Source organism: Poromitra crassiceps, assembly GCF_964638095.1.
Source record: "Poromitra crassiceps genome assembly, chromosome: 1".
Taxonomy (NCBI): Eukaryota; Metazoa; Chordata; class Actinopteri; order Beryciformes; family Melamphaidae; genus Poromitra; species Poromitra crassiceps.
This window is the reverse complement of record NC_139623.1, coordinates 82,973,219-82,990,822: the sequence shown is the minus strand read 5'-3', so window position 1 is coordinate 82,990,822 and position 17,604 is coordinate 82,973,219. Positions and strand designations below refer to the sequence as shown.

General features: G+C 42.9%; 1 protein-coding gene across 1 annotated transcript in view; it reads left to right on the top strand.

Annotated features, from left to right (window-relative positions):
- The window catches only part of LOC310797174 (protein NLRC3-like), a gene marked incomplete at both ends in the record, with an annotated part of 30,345 nt that extends 26,331 nt beyond the window's left edge, over positions 1 to 4,014 (top strand). The window contains 4 exons of the mRNA XM_083659515.1: positions 79 to 252; positions 602 to 775; positions 2,375 to 2,421; positions 3,437 to 4,014. Coding sequence (XP_083515641.1) covers positions 79 to 252; positions 602 to 775; positions 2,375 to 2,421; positions 3,437 to 4,014 — 973 coding nt within the window. The remainder of the gene's footprint in view (positions 1 to 78; positions 253 to 601; positions 776 to 2,374; positions 2,422 to 3,436) is intronic.
- Positions 4,015 to 17,604: the final 13,590 nt, after the last annotated feature.

Sequence of the window (17,604 nt, the reverse complement as noted above, 5' to 3'; positions counted from 1 at the left end):
AACTGGATAGATTCAATGTATGGTGTGAGGAGAGAATATATTTTCAATGTTGTTTTTTCATCATTAATTCTCCTTCAGGCTGAGTGGCTGTCAGCTGTCAGAGAGAAGCTGTAAAGCTCTGGCCTCAGTTCTCAGCTCCCAGGCCTCTAGTCTGAGAGAGCTGGACCTGAGTAACAATGATCTACATGATTCAGGAGTGAAGATACTCTCTGCCGGACTGGAGAGTCCACACTGTAGACTGGAGACTCTCAGGTCAGGAATACTGTTAGTGTTCAACAGACGACCATTTAAATTTAAGTTTAAGGTGTATTTTTTCCTCCTGAATAAGATGACTCCACAGCATGACTGAATCACAGCTGTGCTGATATACAGTACAGCAGCACTCCATTTCATGTGATATTCCTTAATTATCAAGCTGATTTAATTTAGAAATCGAGTAAAATTGAACTGAGTTAGTTATCAATATTGTTTTATCACCCGGCACTACAAACTATACACTGCAAGAAAATGCAACAATATGTATTGTTTGCTGTGTGTGTGTGTGTGTGTGTGTGTGTGTGTGTGTGTGTGTGTGTGTGTGTGTTTATGTGTGCGCGCACAGGCTGTCAGGCTGTCTGCTCACAGAGGAAGGATGTGCTTCTCTGGCCTCAGCTCTGAGCTCCAACCCCTCCCATCTGAGAGAGCTGGACCTGAGCTACAATCATCCAGGAGCGTCAGGAGTGAAGCTCCTCTCTACTGGACTGGAGGATCCACACTGGAGACTGGACTCTCTCAGGTATGGAGAGGCAACATCTGCTGAGAGTCACACATTTTCTCTGTCTCAATGAGAAGCTGGGGAACACTGTTCCATGTATAATGGAGGATATGAGTGGAAATTCTTCATTTTGAAGGTTATTAAAGCAGCTACGAGCAACTTTTTCGATTGTTATTAAACAGTATAATTACAATATTGATGCATCACATCTTAGCTATAATAGAAGCTGAGACCAAAGCCGTGTGTATCTGAGATTGCTCCCTTAGGTGATTATTAGTCTGTGTCTGTCTAAACTCGCGTCAACAGGGGGCTCTCTCTCTCTCTCTCCTTACCGCCGGCCCGGCTACCCGGAAGTGAAACGCGGAAGTGAAACCCGGAAGTGAAACGCAGCTGCCTGCCTCGCCGTTTGCGCTGCCTAGCAACATAACATAAACAATGTGAGCGCCACGCATACTCTCGCGAACATCTTTCGTTATATTCTAACAAGTTTTTTGGAAGTTATTTTGTGGTTATGGCCGAAGTGGCTGCTGCAAACCGTTTCATTTCACTTCCTGATCTTCCCTGGCCACAGACAGCCTACACTGGCCGATTCACTCGGGGCTCAAGCGAGACTACTCTGCGTTGGTCTCGTCGACTATTAGAGGTAAGATGTGATGCATTGATATTAAATTTATACTGTTTAATAACAATCGAAAAAGTTGTTCGTAGCTGCTTTAAATGTCCATGTTTACATCATCAAAGATAATCTGTTTATTCTTCCAGTGTGGACCATGATGGAGTGCAGTGGTTGAAACCAAGTCTGAGGAAGTGTAAGTGTATATAGTTAGTTTGATTCATAAAATCAAAGCAACACACATTCAACTACTGAGATAGCTCAATCTACACCACAGTATGTGACGTCCATTCATTCACACCCTACTGTGAATCAGGATGATGGCTGACATCATGTGACACCATCAAACTGCTTTTGTGAATTGTAAAATAGCAACGTTGGTGCACAGCACAAAACGTTCTAGTTTCACAATAACATATCTAAAATGGTGGAATGGAATGTCATGTTTTGCCTCAGTCCAGCGTGCCAAGACCTCAGTCCACAGCTACTTCCTGGTTATAGCGGTGGGCTGGGGCCGAGTAGCGAGTCACGGGAGCCATGGTTCCGGGCTATACTGGCCCAGTTCGACTCGGTAGCAAGTCATGGGAGCCATGCCTCAATTCTGCAATTACATTTCGGCAACTTTAACAACTTGGTTTGGTTTAGGCAACTAAAACAAATTGGTTAGGGTTAGGGTTTGAGTTGGGGTTAAAACAGGACATATCAGGACTCAAACGGTTGTGGTTGTAAGATCTGCTCGTCTACCAGATCGGCTTGCACACGCATTGTGATTGGCTGTAGCCTACGTTGGGCACGTGGGCAAAATGTCTGACAGCTTTACATTAGCTAACAAGCTAAGCTACTGATGTTATCAGACATTTGGGAACATTAATACATTGAAAATCTGAATCATAGAAACAAACATTGATATTAAATTTATACTGTTTAATAACAATCGAAAAAGTTGCTCGTAGCTGCTTTAAATGTCCATGTTTACATCATCAAAGATAATCTGTTTATTCTTCCAGTGTGGACCATGATGGAGTGCAGTGGTTGAAACCAAGTCTGAGGAAGTGTAAGTGTATATAGTTAGTTTGATTCATAAAATCAAAGCAACACACATTCAACTACTGAGATAGCTCAATCTACACCACAGTATGTGACGTCCATTCATTCACACCCTACTGTGAATCAGGATGATGGCTGACATCATGTGACACCATCAAACTGCTTTTGTGAATTGTAAAATAGCAACGTTGGTGCACAGCGCAAAACGTTCTAGTTTCACAATAACATATCTAAAATGGTGGAATGGAATGTCATGTTTTGCCTCAGTCCAGCGTGCCAAGACCTCAGTCCACAGCTACTTCCTGGTTATAGCGGTGGGCTGGGGCCGAGTAGCGAGTCACGGGAGCCATGGTTCCGGGCTATACTGGCCCAGTTCGACTCGGTAGCAAGTCATGGGAGCCATGCCTCAATTCTGCAATTACATTTCGGCAACTTTAACAACTTGGTTTGGTTTAGGCAACTAAAACAAATTGGTTAGGGTTAGGGTTTGAGTTGGGGTTAAAACAGGACATATCAGGACTCAAACGGTTGTGGTTGTAAGATCTGCTCGTCTACCAGATCGGCTTGCACACGCATTGTGATTGGCTGTAGCCTACGTTGGGCACGTGGGCAAAATGTCTGACAGCTTTACATTAGCTAACAAGCTAAGCTACTGATGTTATCAGACATTTGGGAACATTAATACATTGAAAATCTGAATCATAGAAACAAACATTCAATGATCATGATTCAAGTGGACGGGACCATTTCTCATAAACATGAGCCTTACTTTTTGAAAATAAATGTTGTGAGAGTTTAACTTCATCTGTAGCTGTGGACCCCAATCCCACCCCTTCATCCACGTCAGTGACCTACTTCAATATCAGTCTGTGGTTATGTTAGCCATCGCCTCTAGCAGCCAAACAAATGTTACCTTCTAACAATTTTAAAACCATTTTTGTGAAACATCATCTTTGGGCTGTGTACCAATGCTACCATGTCACTTTTTTTTGGTGAGACTGGGTTGATTGTTTTCTCATCAGATGCCTGTGACCTTACACTGGACCCAAATACAGCACACAGAAACCTCTTCCTGTCTGAAGACAACAAAAAGGTGACAGAGGTGGAAGAGGAGCAGCCATATCCTGATCATGCAGAGAGATTTGACCGCTATAGACAGCTGCTGTGTAGTAATGGTCTGACTGGTCGCTGTTACTGGGAGGTCGAGAGGAAAGAAGCGGTTGAGATAGCAGTGACTTACAGAGGAATCAGAAGGAGAGGAGTGGGTGATGACTGTAGGCTTGGAGGAAATGAAAAGGCCTGGAATCTGGCCTGTGCTGATGATTGTTACACTGCCTGGCACAATAACAGAGCAACATCCATATCTTCCCACTCCTCCGCTGGCTCTTACACAGTAGCAGTGTATCTGGACTGGCCTGCTGGCTCTCTGTCCTTCTACAAAATTTCCTCTGACATACCAATCCATCTTCACACCTTCCACTCCACATTCACTGAACCACTCTATCCTGGGTTTGGGTTTCGCGTTGAGTCTGGCTCCTCAGTGTCTCTGTGTCAGATAGAGGAGGGAGTTAATGTCAATGAAGATCTCCAAATGTTTTGAGCTAATGGCATAATGTAATTAACCTTCGACACACAAATGGGAATAAAATTGACTAAAATAATGTATATATATATTTTTTGCTATGATATGACCAGCATACTATAGGACCAGCAGTGGGGCGGCTGGCTGAGGTCAACAGTCACTTGATATCGTGACATCACCTCCTGTTTTGGAAGAGTATTTCCCATTCAATTTCTCATCACGTTTCGAAAAATCATTATCTAAAGAGTTTTAAGTCTGCAACCAAGCCAACTGTCCAGCTACAGAATTGTGACCATAAAACATTTGATTCAGTTAAAAAACAAAAGGACAAGGGGAAAAAGTACAAGAAAAAAAACAGAGGGATAGATACAGTCAATGTCTCATCATAGACGCTGCGGTAGCTGGCTGGGGGCGTGGTCAGGGTGTGGTAAATCCTCCCGTTCTCCCTATTCAGCATAGTTAGCATTTAGCTGCTAGCCCAGCCCAGGCAGACAGGATCGGAGATTCAACCACCGCAGTATGATTTGATTTGATTATGGATATCAAACTACAACATAATCCAAGGGATAGCATGTGAAAGTGCAAACACTTATTTCCAACATGGTCCCTGTTGTTAAAAACAGGACATAGGGCTACAGTACACTACGCACATCTGAACAGAAGTCTATTCGTGCGTTCCTTTATCGCAAAAGAACTGGGATGTGGAGGCTAAATGACGTCACTTCCGTTTTGTTAATAATAATAATAATAATAATAATAATAATAAGCTTTATTTGTATAGCACCTTTCATACATGAAATGCAGCTCAAAGTGCTGGACATGCAAGAAAAAAAGACATTTAAAACAGGAGTAATCAGACCATAGCAAAAGAGAATACATTAAAACAAATTTGTAGACATGGAAATAAGTAAACGCAATAAGAATGATAATATAATTAAAATAGAAAAAAAAAAATTAAAAGATAATAAAAGGAATAAAAGATAATAAAAATAAGAGAAATAAAAATAAGAATAAAAATAAAATAGACAATTTATAGACATGAAAATAAGTTAACACAATAAAAAAAAAAAAAAGTAAAAATAATAAAAGGATAAAAAAATAAAAATAAAATCTAAAATAGAACAAAAAGAAACCAAGAACTTGCATGGGGATAAAACACTAAATAAAAATAAAATAAAATAAGCGGGTTAGTTAAAGGCCTTCAAATAAAGGTAGGTTTTTAGCTCCTTTTTAAAAATGTTCACGGAGCATGCCTGTTTAATGTAGTCAGGCAAGGTGTTCCACAGTTTTGGTGCGTAGTACATAAAAGCAGTTTCCCCGCTATGTTTGTGCAGTACTTTTGGAACAGCTAAAAGACCGGAATTTGAGGACCTAAGGGCTCTTTGCGGTTGGTAAGGTGTAAAGAAATCTAAAATGTATGAAGGTGCTATGCCATTAAGTGCTTTATAAGTAATTAAAAGGACCTTAAAATCAATTCTGAAAGGAACGGGGAGCCAGTGTAGTTCTGCTAAAACAGGAGTGATGTGCTCTCTCTTCTTGGTCTTAGTTAAAAGTCTAGCAGCAGAGTTCTGTATGAGTTCAAGTTTCTTTATAGACTTTTTTGGTAGACCAGTAAACAGTGCATTACAGTAGTCTAACCTACTAGTAATAAAAGCATGAATTTGTTTCTCAGCATCCTGTTTTAGTAGAAATGGTCGTACTTTGGCAACATTTCTAAGGTGAAAGAAAGCTGTCTGGGTCACTTTACTAAAGTGCGGCTTGAAGCTTAAATCAGAGTCAAGGATGACACCTAAACTTTTAACTTGGGATTTCATCTGGTGAGCCAGGTTCCCAAGTTTACTGGAGAGGATATCCCTCTTTGATTTCGGTCCAAGTAAGAGGATCTCGGTTTTATCCTCATTCAGTTTTAAGAAATTGTCATTCATCCATTGATTTATTGATGCTAAACAGGCAGTCAAAGAGCGAAGGCAATCTGGGTCACTTGGCTCAACAGAAATATAAAGCTGCGTGTCATCTGCGTAGCTATGGAAATTAACATTGTGTTGGCTAATGATTTTGCCAAGCGGCAGCATATACAGGTCGAATAGAACAGGCCCAAGACAGCTTCCTTGGGCTACACCAAAAGGTACATCATGTTTCTGCAAATGTTAGCGTTCCATTTGCAGAAAAGTTGAGCTGGGAAGTTCACTGTTCACTGGTCAGATCCACTCGCTAGCCAGGCTAGCCATTGTTAGCAATAACGGTTGATAACAAGGCATTTCGTGGCATTTTGCGCATACAAACACTGCAGCCTCATGTCCACACAGATAGAAGTTAGGCAGTGCTGTGTGTACAGCTGATTTAATGAGACACAAACAAAACAGAAGTGCTAAATAGCATTTATACGATTATAACTACTTTTGTTGCGCGGATCAGCCATCTTGGATTTTTTACGTCGGGGCTGCTGAGGCTCCTACGAGTTTGGAATGGGAAATACCAGCTCTAGTGATGTCACGCCCCAGCTCATGAACTTTGAACCGGTAAGATTACCAGGTCCCAGTTATAAAGGAATGCACAATATGTACCTGCTGTTGAATCTCCAATACTGTAGTGTAGAGCCGCAGCTCCCTTCTTTGGTGAGTCAGCTCATTGAGATATGTTTTTTTTTACACCACTCGCGCGCCAGCCGTAGTAACATTTTGTGGGCATTCCCACACAGATCGACTGTATCTATAAACTGCTCTTAAGTGAAGAATCTATTCATCCCATAATGCATCCCGGCATTTCTGTCCGATTGAGCGACAGAACATTTCAGCCAATGGGAGAGCACTCTGAACGGCAGTGGGCTGGACCAGCGATCTTGACCGGCGCCATTACAGGTATTAGCTGCATGGCTAACGCTAATGTAGATAGACTAGGCATGCGCGGGCTCGCCCGTAGCTCGACTGTTGCGTGGCCTCGCCTGTCCTATTGGCACATGCGTGTGTGTGTGTGTGTTGTTCAGAGATGGGAAGTAACGAAGTACAAATACTTCGTTACTGTACTTAAGTAGATTTTTCGAGTATCTGTACTTTACTTGAGTATTTAATTTTCTGACGACTTTTTACTTTTACTCGTTACATTTTAACACAAGTATCTGTACTTTTACTTGTGTACATTTTCAAAACAGGTTCGTTACTTTTGTTTAAATGCACGAGAATGTAATTTAAAAACGAGTAGAAACGGGAGAATGGAGCAGAAGTAATAGACGAGTTTCCCAGCGCTGCTGATAAAAGCTCATTCCAGCTCCGCCAATAGTATGACTTGGCACTCCTCCGGGGCGTGGACAAAGAAGAGAAACACGGATTTTCTCTGGGGGGAGACACACGCAGACATTAGGAGCCGTGCAGACAGCCAGCACTTATTAGCGCTCCTCCTTTTGCAATTTATTCTCTATAAGTACGCGCTTAGCGCGCATCTCTTTCAAGAAGCATTTCATCGCGTTTAAAAGCTGGTGGTGTTTTTTTTAGCGCAGCGCTCTGGGCGCTGAAAGCTGAGGAAAGTTTAACAGGAAAAGCGCCCTGCTCCTCTTCACTCCTCCCACCTCGAGTCTTCTCCCAGGAGAGGAGGATTTTCATCTCGCTGCTTCCAGAGTTGCCAATAATCTGGTTTATCGAAGCGTTCTTTTTTAAATAACCGCTCCCTGCGTGCATGGCCCCTTATGGTGTTGTTCTAACACATACATTCAGTTTGTGCACTGTCAACATTCAGCTAATATGGAATATGGTGGTGTTCTAACACCAGAGACAGTTCAGAGACAGTTCTGTCTTAATAATAAACCTTGAATTTGTGAATGTGATCAACCTTTGGACATTCAGTTCCTTATCCATTAGGTATCAGTATCATATCAGTCTCGAGTATTGTGATACTGCACTTTGTAAGGGACACCTTGTATCCAGCAGTTAAACTTGTCTAACTATTTGCACATTCATACTGTATATCATGGAAATATTAATGAGGGAGGACTAGATATGATTTTAATGGGGGTTTTTTGTGTGGAAAAACCATAGCACACTATTTAATGTAGAGTGTTAAGATGTGTAAAACATTTGTAGGGGATCTTTTATCCTCAAATTATATTCTATGATGTGAGGTTCAGTCATTCAGAAAGATACGATAAAAATACTTTTACTTTTACTCGTTGGGTACATTTCAGAGCCTGTACTTTTTTACTTTTACTTGAGTAAAATAATTGAATCAGTACTTCTACTTTTACCAGAGTAGTTTTTTACACAAGTAACTGTACTTCTACTCAAGTACAGAATGTCAGTACTTTTCCCATCTCTGGTGTTGTTTACTAAATGTTACTGCATCAGTGATGTCACAATGCCTCCTTGTGTGTGTACCCCATTGATATCACTGATCAGTCTTGTCACAATGCCTCCTTGTGTGTGTGTGTGTGTGTGTGTGTGTGTGTCGGTGTGTGTCATCACTGATCAATCAGTCTTGTCACAATGCCTCCTTGTGTGTATGTGTGGGCGCCCTTATGACATCACTTTTGACATCACTGATGACATCATCACTGATGACATCACATCATTAGCTAATTAGCCTAATAAAAAAATCAGACTCCATCAGGTCACCCACACGGTGCCCTTTACACACCCTGAAGGTTTCAGCCCGATCGCACGTTAAACGGCATAGCTGTGGCCGAACACAGAACTTGAAACAAACAAACATTGCCCACATACTAAATTTTAGATAGATAGATAGAGAGATAGATAGATAGATAGATAGATAGATAGATAGATAGATAGATAGATGCATTTCTGTGCATTAATGTGAACGAACCAGCAAACTGATCTCAAGGTGATACAGAACGTTGAAAGCAGTGTGACTCGTAGTGGATAATGGTTAATAGGTTCAGTTACTCAGTGGCGGTTTTAGCCCTGTACTCAGCAAGTTATGAACTACATTTGTAGTAGCCTAGCCAGAGGAAGAACAGCCAGAGAGATAAAGGAATGCAAGCCACCAATCACAGACAACCATACAGCGAACACCAATCAAAGACGTTGTTGTTACACCTTAAGATTGTGGATCACGTTTTTTAAGATTTAAAAATAGAAAAAGGATATCTTACAGATTTGTGGCTTCTACAGGAAGATATACCATTGTTTCACCACTGCAAGACCCGTGGTAAGTCTACATTGGTGGTTACAACGTTATGGCTAATAATAAAAAACTCAATGAGAATATGATGAACAGGAAATACTCTTCGAGACCATTGATGTCATGGAATGTCACGTGACTGTTGAGCTCTATAGGTGCTGTAAACACGAGTGTGCCGTTTACTGGCCACACCTGACAGGATTTCTGGATAGTTGAGTTCAAACTTTTAATAACAGTAACTTTATGAGATTCATGAAGACTCACTGTTGGTAGCTCCCAATATTCTTCTGATTTTTTTTAGATTAAAAAATTATGTTTCGAGCCCTCACAGGCTCTTCGTCAGGTCAGGTTTGATAAAACAGGTTCAGGTGTTCCTCATAATGAATCGGGGCCACCAGTGGGTGTGGTTATGTGATGATAGACAATTAATGTGATATCTAACACATCAAGTATCAAAAGACAAGACAAAAAAGCGTGAAATAACCCTGATAATACAATCTCACTTTGTTTAGTGTTAGTGAGTGAAAAGTAGTGTTATCATAAACATGGATCAAAAATATACAGTAGAAGGGCCAATTTTATTTATGTGTTCTATAAACTCACATTTGGAGCTGCCTAAGTGCAAAGTTGCCTGATGGAGCCTAAAGGGAAAAAGCATAACATTCAACACAACTCTCTCTCTTAACTCTACCTAAAATAATGACACAATAGCAAGCATTTTGGAATTCCTTTTTAGTAAAAAAAAAAGAAAGAAAGAAAAAGATCAAAAAATAACGATGTACAATTGAAACAAAAATAAGACACCATATTTCTTTTGAGCTTTGAAGATGAAGTATGGCAGGACAAAAAAGCATAACCTGAAATATTTTAGCTGGTTTCTCCACTCCAAGCAAAAAAACTCTTTGTCCCACCATAGTATTGAACCGGATGAAAATGGGGAAGGAAAAAAAACAGACCAGTAATGCCACTGGCTGATGCAGCATTTGTATCCTATTGCAGTCCAGAGGCCTGAGGATTGTCCTTTCATTACCAAAAGAGATTCGGACGCTACAGTCAGTGAGATTGCAGCAATACATTTCTGCTACAGTGTGTCCAGCCTCCTCTGAGGATCCACAGTGTTTCAATGAGGAAGGGCTTTGATCATTAGCGGGTTTCAGTGACCCTCATTTATCAAACGAGCATAACCTGTGCAGATCCGAGGACAGAAATCATCTTACGCCAGGGTTCACATGTGATTTCTTGAAAAGGTCGTATCCCGACTATCAGTGTAAGAATGAACGGGCGTTGATAAATGTGGCTGTTGGAAACAAATCAGAATTTAAATATCAGGCACCTAAATATTCTCGGTTAAATATAACAGCTTGTACAGTAGAGTTCTCCCCGCTGATACAGAGCCATCTGCCTTTAAACAACCCGATGCAGTGCTGCGCACCGCCATGGCCTGTGTGCCATTTGCACCGGGTTGAATCTCCCTCCTGCTCTGTTGCAGGGTTTGCCAGTGAGTTTGCTGGGTATTCCTTGAGGGGCTTTTGTGTCATTCAAATGTCTCTGTAATCATCAAAGTCTGCTTTTTATTTTCTTGTGTCAGTCATGTTTTTATCACCAGTCAATCAAAGGCAACAATCTGAACATTGGGTTTTCGCTGCTGGGTCCGACACCAGAAAACTGTTGACCCTGTTAATTGCAAACAATAGTTTGAAAATCGTTATGAATGGCTGAATGTCAACAAAGAAGATTGAAGCTGAGTATTTTGTTTGGTAAAAAGATGTTATGAACTTGGAAATGATAACATCTATATTCTTTCAATAGATTTTGACTGCTGAACTTTACAGTGCTCTTGGGTTATTGGAAATGCTTCTATCAGAAGAGTGACACAATCAATGTAGGCCTTTACAATATTTCGCCATTAGCTACATGCTTAGATGGCAGTCAGAATATATGGTCTAATAATAATTCTCAGATTCAGCCAGATTTAATGCTGCATCGCTGAAACTTATACACAAGAGCCGTTTTCCCACATGCGCTTTTTACCGCTAAATGACCGGAACGCGGTCTATTGCCTTCATTTGTGAAAGTTGATTTCCGGTATAAGCGCGACCCCGTCATCGCGGACATTTCACCAGTTTCGAGCCAGTCAGAAGAGCGGTATGCGCGATCAGGGACACAAGTGTGAAACGTGTCAAGTCATTTGCCGGTCCTTCTCATGGGCGAGGTGTATACACACGTTGCTTAACTCATTGAGTGCCAGCCACTTTTGGAGAACGGACTCAGTGCCAGAGTTTTCAGAGCGTTTTCAGTGATTTCTCGAGGCCCACAGAATATTGTGTGATATTACTATGTAAACACCGAACACGCACAAAGAACGAGCTGGCTCTATTGTATCATCAGCAAAAAAAAGTTTATTGATACCATTTTCCGTTCTTTAGTTATGAGCCGGAGAAGATAGGTCGTTTTGAGCAAATACAGGCGTTTCAAATTATTAGCTGAGATATTCCGCCTTTTGTGAAATGAAGCATTTCAAGCACATTCACTGAGTCTGAAGATAATATTTTCTGATGTTGTGACATGGTGTAGTTGTGTGATGCCCTGCGTGCCCCACCCCCCTCTCCCCCTCAGCTGCAAACTCCTCCCCACACACAGCCAACACGCACCCACTCTATTTTCGGAGCGCTCCGTTTTTGTTCCCAGCGCGATATGGAAATGCCAAACCGGACTGCAGGGGACGGTTTGGCCCTTCGGCGTCGGGTGCTGCCTTTCTGGCAGCTAATCGTGTGGATAAACTATGCAGACAGACAGACAGAGGCAGAGGGGGGGCTCAGTTGTGTGCGCGGATTGACTGCTGTTCGCAGCCGTCAGCTGCAGACAGAGCAATCTATATGGCTCTGGCTGCAGCATGAGCGGTTTCTCTTTGATCACGGGGGTTTTTCCAGCTGTTTTCCGGACCTTTCTCTAATCTGGAGAGCACTGTCGCCACCTAATGAGTCCGTAAAATAGGTTATACACCTTCAATAGCTCCCATATTGGTACAGGAGATGCCTGAGGCTTTGATCCACGTCCCACCGTCAAAAAACGCATTTGCCGTCGATCGACGTCCTTGGCACTCTACGTCACTATTTACTTTGACGTCGATTGACGTCCTTGGCACTCAATGAGTTAATGTTCCAGCGGGCATAATCTAATCATTCGCGCACATTAAAGCAAACTGGCGAAATGATCTTGTGATAATAAGAGCGGTATGTCAGCTTCATGTGTGGGCGTGCCGATTTCCCCCTCTCCCCTCTCTGCTGCCTGCTCGCTCTCTGGCCAGTCCTTCAGTCCTCCTCCTTCTGTCAGCAGCCCGACAGGGACACAGACAGCTCTGAGAGTCTTGCAAGCCGCCCAACACTTGTTGAGAAAGCAAATGCACAAAGCGAAATGTGGAAGTATTTTGCTTACGTTGCCGACAGCGAAGGCAAGCCCGGACACATCAAACGAAGCCAGTCTGTAAAAAGTGCTTCAACGCGACGCAGGTGAACCGATAAACATCGAACCAGCCAGGCTATTTCTCTCAGACACGGATCCCAACTTCTTCAAATATTTCAGTTCAAAGACTGGTTAGCGAATGTGAATGATACAACATACATGCCCTCTTAAGACAAACGAGTGTGATTTATTGTGTGACAAGCAAACTTATTTCACCATCGGAGTTTTGCCGACCCCCAAAATAAGGAGGATTCCCCATCCAAGTGCACACGTCACTCCCCACCCGCTCTGCAGTGCCACCCCGCCCCCCAAGATACAGGCAATTTCGCTGCTATATTCCCACATGCGAGCGCTCAGGTGTGAAGGGAAATTCCGGGAAATGTCCGATATTGACTTACAGGTAATTTTCCGGTACGCATGTGTGAAAACGGCTCCAAGGTGAGACCTGACGTGAGATTTTTTTATCATAGCCTCCGCTCACGTTCAGATTGATAAATGCCGAGCTTTGCATGGAAATTACCCTATGCCCAGTTTTCTGTCGTACGTTTGATAAATGAGGTCCAATGTCTTATTGGAAATAGCATAGACACTTCATATAACATATAGTGAGAGAAATGGCATTTTTCAATTCCATGTATCATTTCAACTCATGACTCCACACACATAATGGTCTAAAAGATACCCAGGTGGTAGGAGCACTTGACTGTCAACATTTAAAACCAGGAGACAGTTTCTTTTGAATTCCTCAGTACAAAAAATAGATCAAACGATGAAAAAAAAGTTTTATTTCAACAGCTGAAACTTGATTTATACAGCTCTATTCGTGAGCGACTTTCTGGGTCTACGTCTGCACAGTGAGGGTTGTGGTTTAAGGATTGGGGGTGGAGCTACATAACATTCAGTCGTGAATATATTAAATTGTGGGCGACAGGTATCAGAATATTTGGGCAGTTGATACCCCTTTCATTTAGAGCTTTAATGTTCCTATATTGTACAGTATGCATTGAAAATATAATAAACTTTAACACTGTCTTCCACCAACACGTTCTACTCGCAACCCATCAAATACTGACGTTCGATCAGGACTCCTTGCCATCACTTTATAATGGGGTACCCCTCTCTCGTAATTTTTTCACTGACACCAGTTACATTCCTCCAACACAGACACTGGCTCATCCTGGTTATGGGAAGTAACTGCTTCCTTCCCCTGCTTTTCAAGAAAAGCGGCTCGGAGCACTCAGCACCGACCAGCCGTGACTCAGCGCAGCTCCACTCGGTCACGAGGATCCACTCGCCCGGCCCGGTCATGTGACACTGTTTCCTGGTTGAAAACTGCGCAGCGTTTCCTCGCAAATAAAACAACTTGCTTTGAGTGTAGGCAAGTAAAATGACTTGGTTGTATTTAGGCAAGTAAAACAGCTTGGTTAAAGGGATACAGTGCTACGCAACCTTGCCCTACTGGGGAGCCACATTCCAAAAAAGTCCATTTCCTCCCTTTGTTTTTTTTGATTTTTATTTATTTTAAGTAGGACTTAAAAGAGCCACAACTACCCACAAAGGAGCCACATGTGGCGCTAGGGCCTCGGGTTCACTCTCACTATACGCCAACATTTTTGGAGATTCGCCTATTTGCCATATTGCAGATAGTAAAATACACATTCCAACAGCGCCAGAAACACTCACATGTACATGTTGTGAGTCGTGTACTCAGCACGCGATGAGCCAAAGTTACGGGAAATGGTCATTTTCGAAGTAAATCCACAGTGTTCCCTCTGTAACCAATGTTACTTCCTCATTTGCCTGAGGCGCATGCGCTGTACTGATGACTGCACTGCGCCTCAGGCAAACGTGAAAGTCACTTTGGTTACAGACGGAACCCTCTTTGTTAGTTCTTGCTATGGATTTACTTCGAAATGACAGTTTCCCATAACTTTGTATTATTATTTCATGGCGTGGTGAGTACACAAGTCACAACATGTACATGTGAGTGTTTCTGGCGCTGTTGGAATGTGTATTTTGGGCTACTGAACGGGGGTAGGCAGCTGTAACATATACTGCCATTGTAGTGCTAAGCTAAGTAGCAGTGAGGGGTGTACCGCGATTTGTACTGCACGCAGTGAAGATAAAGGCATCTACATTCTATTTTACTATCGGCAATAGGGCGAATCTCCAAGAATCTTGTCGTATCCCTTTAAGGTTAGTAAAACGACTTGGTTAAGGTTAGGCAACCAAAACAACTTGGTTATGGTTTTTCAACTAAAACAACTTGGTTAAGGTTAGGTTATGGTTTAGGTAGGGGTTAAAAATGGGACACAGCAGGAAAAAACGTGACAGGAACCGGGACACGGTGGGAGTGACCGGCTCCCTGGTGATGACACATTAGTAAGACGGGCATGCTACAGGTCCGCCAAACCCAGCCCTTCATCCTGCTACAGGTCCGCCAAACCCAGCCCTTCATCGTGCTACAGGTCCGCCAAACCCAGCCCTTCATCGTGCTACAGGTCCGCCAAACCCAGCCCTTCATCGTGCTACAGGTCCGCCAAACCCAGCCCTTCATCGTGCTACAGGTCCGCCAAACCCAGCCCTTTATCCTGCTACAGGTTCACCAAACCCAGCCCTTCATCGTGCTACAGGTCCGCCAAACCCAGCCCTTTATCCTGCTACAGGTTCACCAAACCCAGCCCTTCATCCTGCTACAGGTCCGCCAAACCCAGCCCTTCATCGTGCTACAGGTCCGCCAAACCCAGCCCTTTATCCTGCTACAGGTTCACCAAACCCAGCCCTTCATCCTGCTACAGGTCCACCAAACCCACCCTTTCATCCTGCTACAGGTTCACCAAACCCAGCCCTTCATCCTGCTACAGGTTCACCAAACCCACCCTTTCATCCTGCTACAGGTTCACCAAACCCAGCCCTTCATCCTGCTACAGGTCTGCCAAACCCAGCCCTTCATCCTGCTACAGGTTCACCAAACCCAGCCCTTCATCCTGCTACAGATTCACCAAACCCAGCCCTTCATCCTGCTACATGTTCACCAAACCCAGCCCTTCATCCTGCTACAGGTCTGCCAAACCCAGCCCTTCATCCTGCTACAGGTTCACCAAACCCAGCCCTTCATCCTGCTACAGGTTCACCAAACCCAGCCCTTCATCCTGCTACATGTTCACCAAACCCAGCCCTTCATCCTGCTACAGGTCTGCCAAACCCAGCCCTTCATCCTGCTACAGGTCCACTAAACCCACCCCTTCCACCTGTTACAGATTCACCAAACCCAGCCCTTCATCCTGCTACAGGTTCACCAAACCCAGCCCTTCATCCTGCTACATGTTCACCAAACCCAGCCCTTCATCCTGCTACAGGTCTGCCAAACCCAGCCCTTCATCCTGCTACAGGTCCACTAAACCCACCCCTTCCACCTGCTACAGGTCCACCAAACCCAGCCCTTCATCCTGCTACAGGTCAGCCAAACACACCCCTTCATCCTGCATGCTACAGGTCCGCCAAACACAGCCCTTCATCCCCGGGCAGCTCCAACCTAAAAAAAATCAGAATTGACATTTTGGGCACATGATTACAGTGAAAACACTCCAAAAAGACAAATATCCCCCCCCCCCCACACAGGCCCCCAGGGTATAAATATGGAGGAAAAGGTGGCATTTTATAAATGGGCGTGTGACATAACAACAGGAGTGACATCAAAAGAGGAGAATGTTCTGCTGGGGCTGACACAGGGATGCAAAGTCATGGAGAGTGAAAAAAGGTGACAGATACCAGGGCAGACATAAAACCACTCAGAAATCCTCATATTTTGGGCTGAAAAATGTGACTATCACCTAAAGGTGACTATTTTGCATCCCTGTGACATCACAAAAGGTAGTTCCATGAAATGGACCAGTGCCCCCTGCTGGTTACATAAACTAGTCTAAACGCAGCTATGTGTGATTGAAAAAAAAAAATCCCCCAAATCCCATTGCTATATACCCATTCCACATATTAATGCAATGTGGTCTCCAACCTGCACCATGTCCTTTAAACATCAGAGTGTCTTGACAACTGCACCGTGGCCTCTACTGAGAGCATTAGAGAAACATGGCAGGGGGAACTTGGCACTAACCTTTGGCATTGAGTTATCTGACATTATATGGGGTAGGAGTCTGTCTGTGGTACAACTCTGCTCAGTTAATAGTAGACACCAGCTGATCCAATTTAAAGTCATCCCTTTTCCTGTGTCTGAGCCTCTGTCTGTCTATATATATATATATATATATATATATATATATATATATATATATATATATATGTGTGTGTGTGTCAACATGCAAGACTGCTGGATGGCGACCGGCTGCTGGATGGCGACCTCTAGCGCCTCGCCCCCTACGTCGATTTCTGACGAGAAAGGCCTGCATGGCAAGGTTTCCTAACCGAATGTCTATTTGATGGGTTGGGAGTGAGAACGGGTTGGTCTGTCTCCTTTTTTGGAGTGGTATCATCTTTTTATTGCAATGACTAAAATATTTAAAGATGATTACAAAAAAGAACTGTCTGTCCACTACAGTATTTGCTATGTACATCTGTTTAAAAAGCAAGCAAGTTATACAGTCTTCCCTATGTACATGTATTTTTTCTTTCCTTTTTGTTTTCATGGAATATAGACATATTTACTTATCTTCACAGTTTCTTATGTTTTCTCATATATTCATTATCTTTATTTTTGTTATTATTAATACAAATATTTTTCATCATCTCCCTTATGGCACTGGGGTACAACTTTCCCAATGTCAGTTATTGATATCCAGTGAGACTGTTACCTAAACATGTCTTTTGAACGCTGCTCATGTCTGTGTAGCAAATATTGTTCAGTTTGAAAACAATCTTGATTGTGATTCAGTTTGCCAATTTACAGCACAGTTTAGGCTTCAAGTTTACAGTTTTCTGGTCTTCATCTTATCATATATCATGATATTAAAATTTCTTCCCATGGATTCCTCTTCTTTTCACTGAGCGGTAAAGGTGTAACGC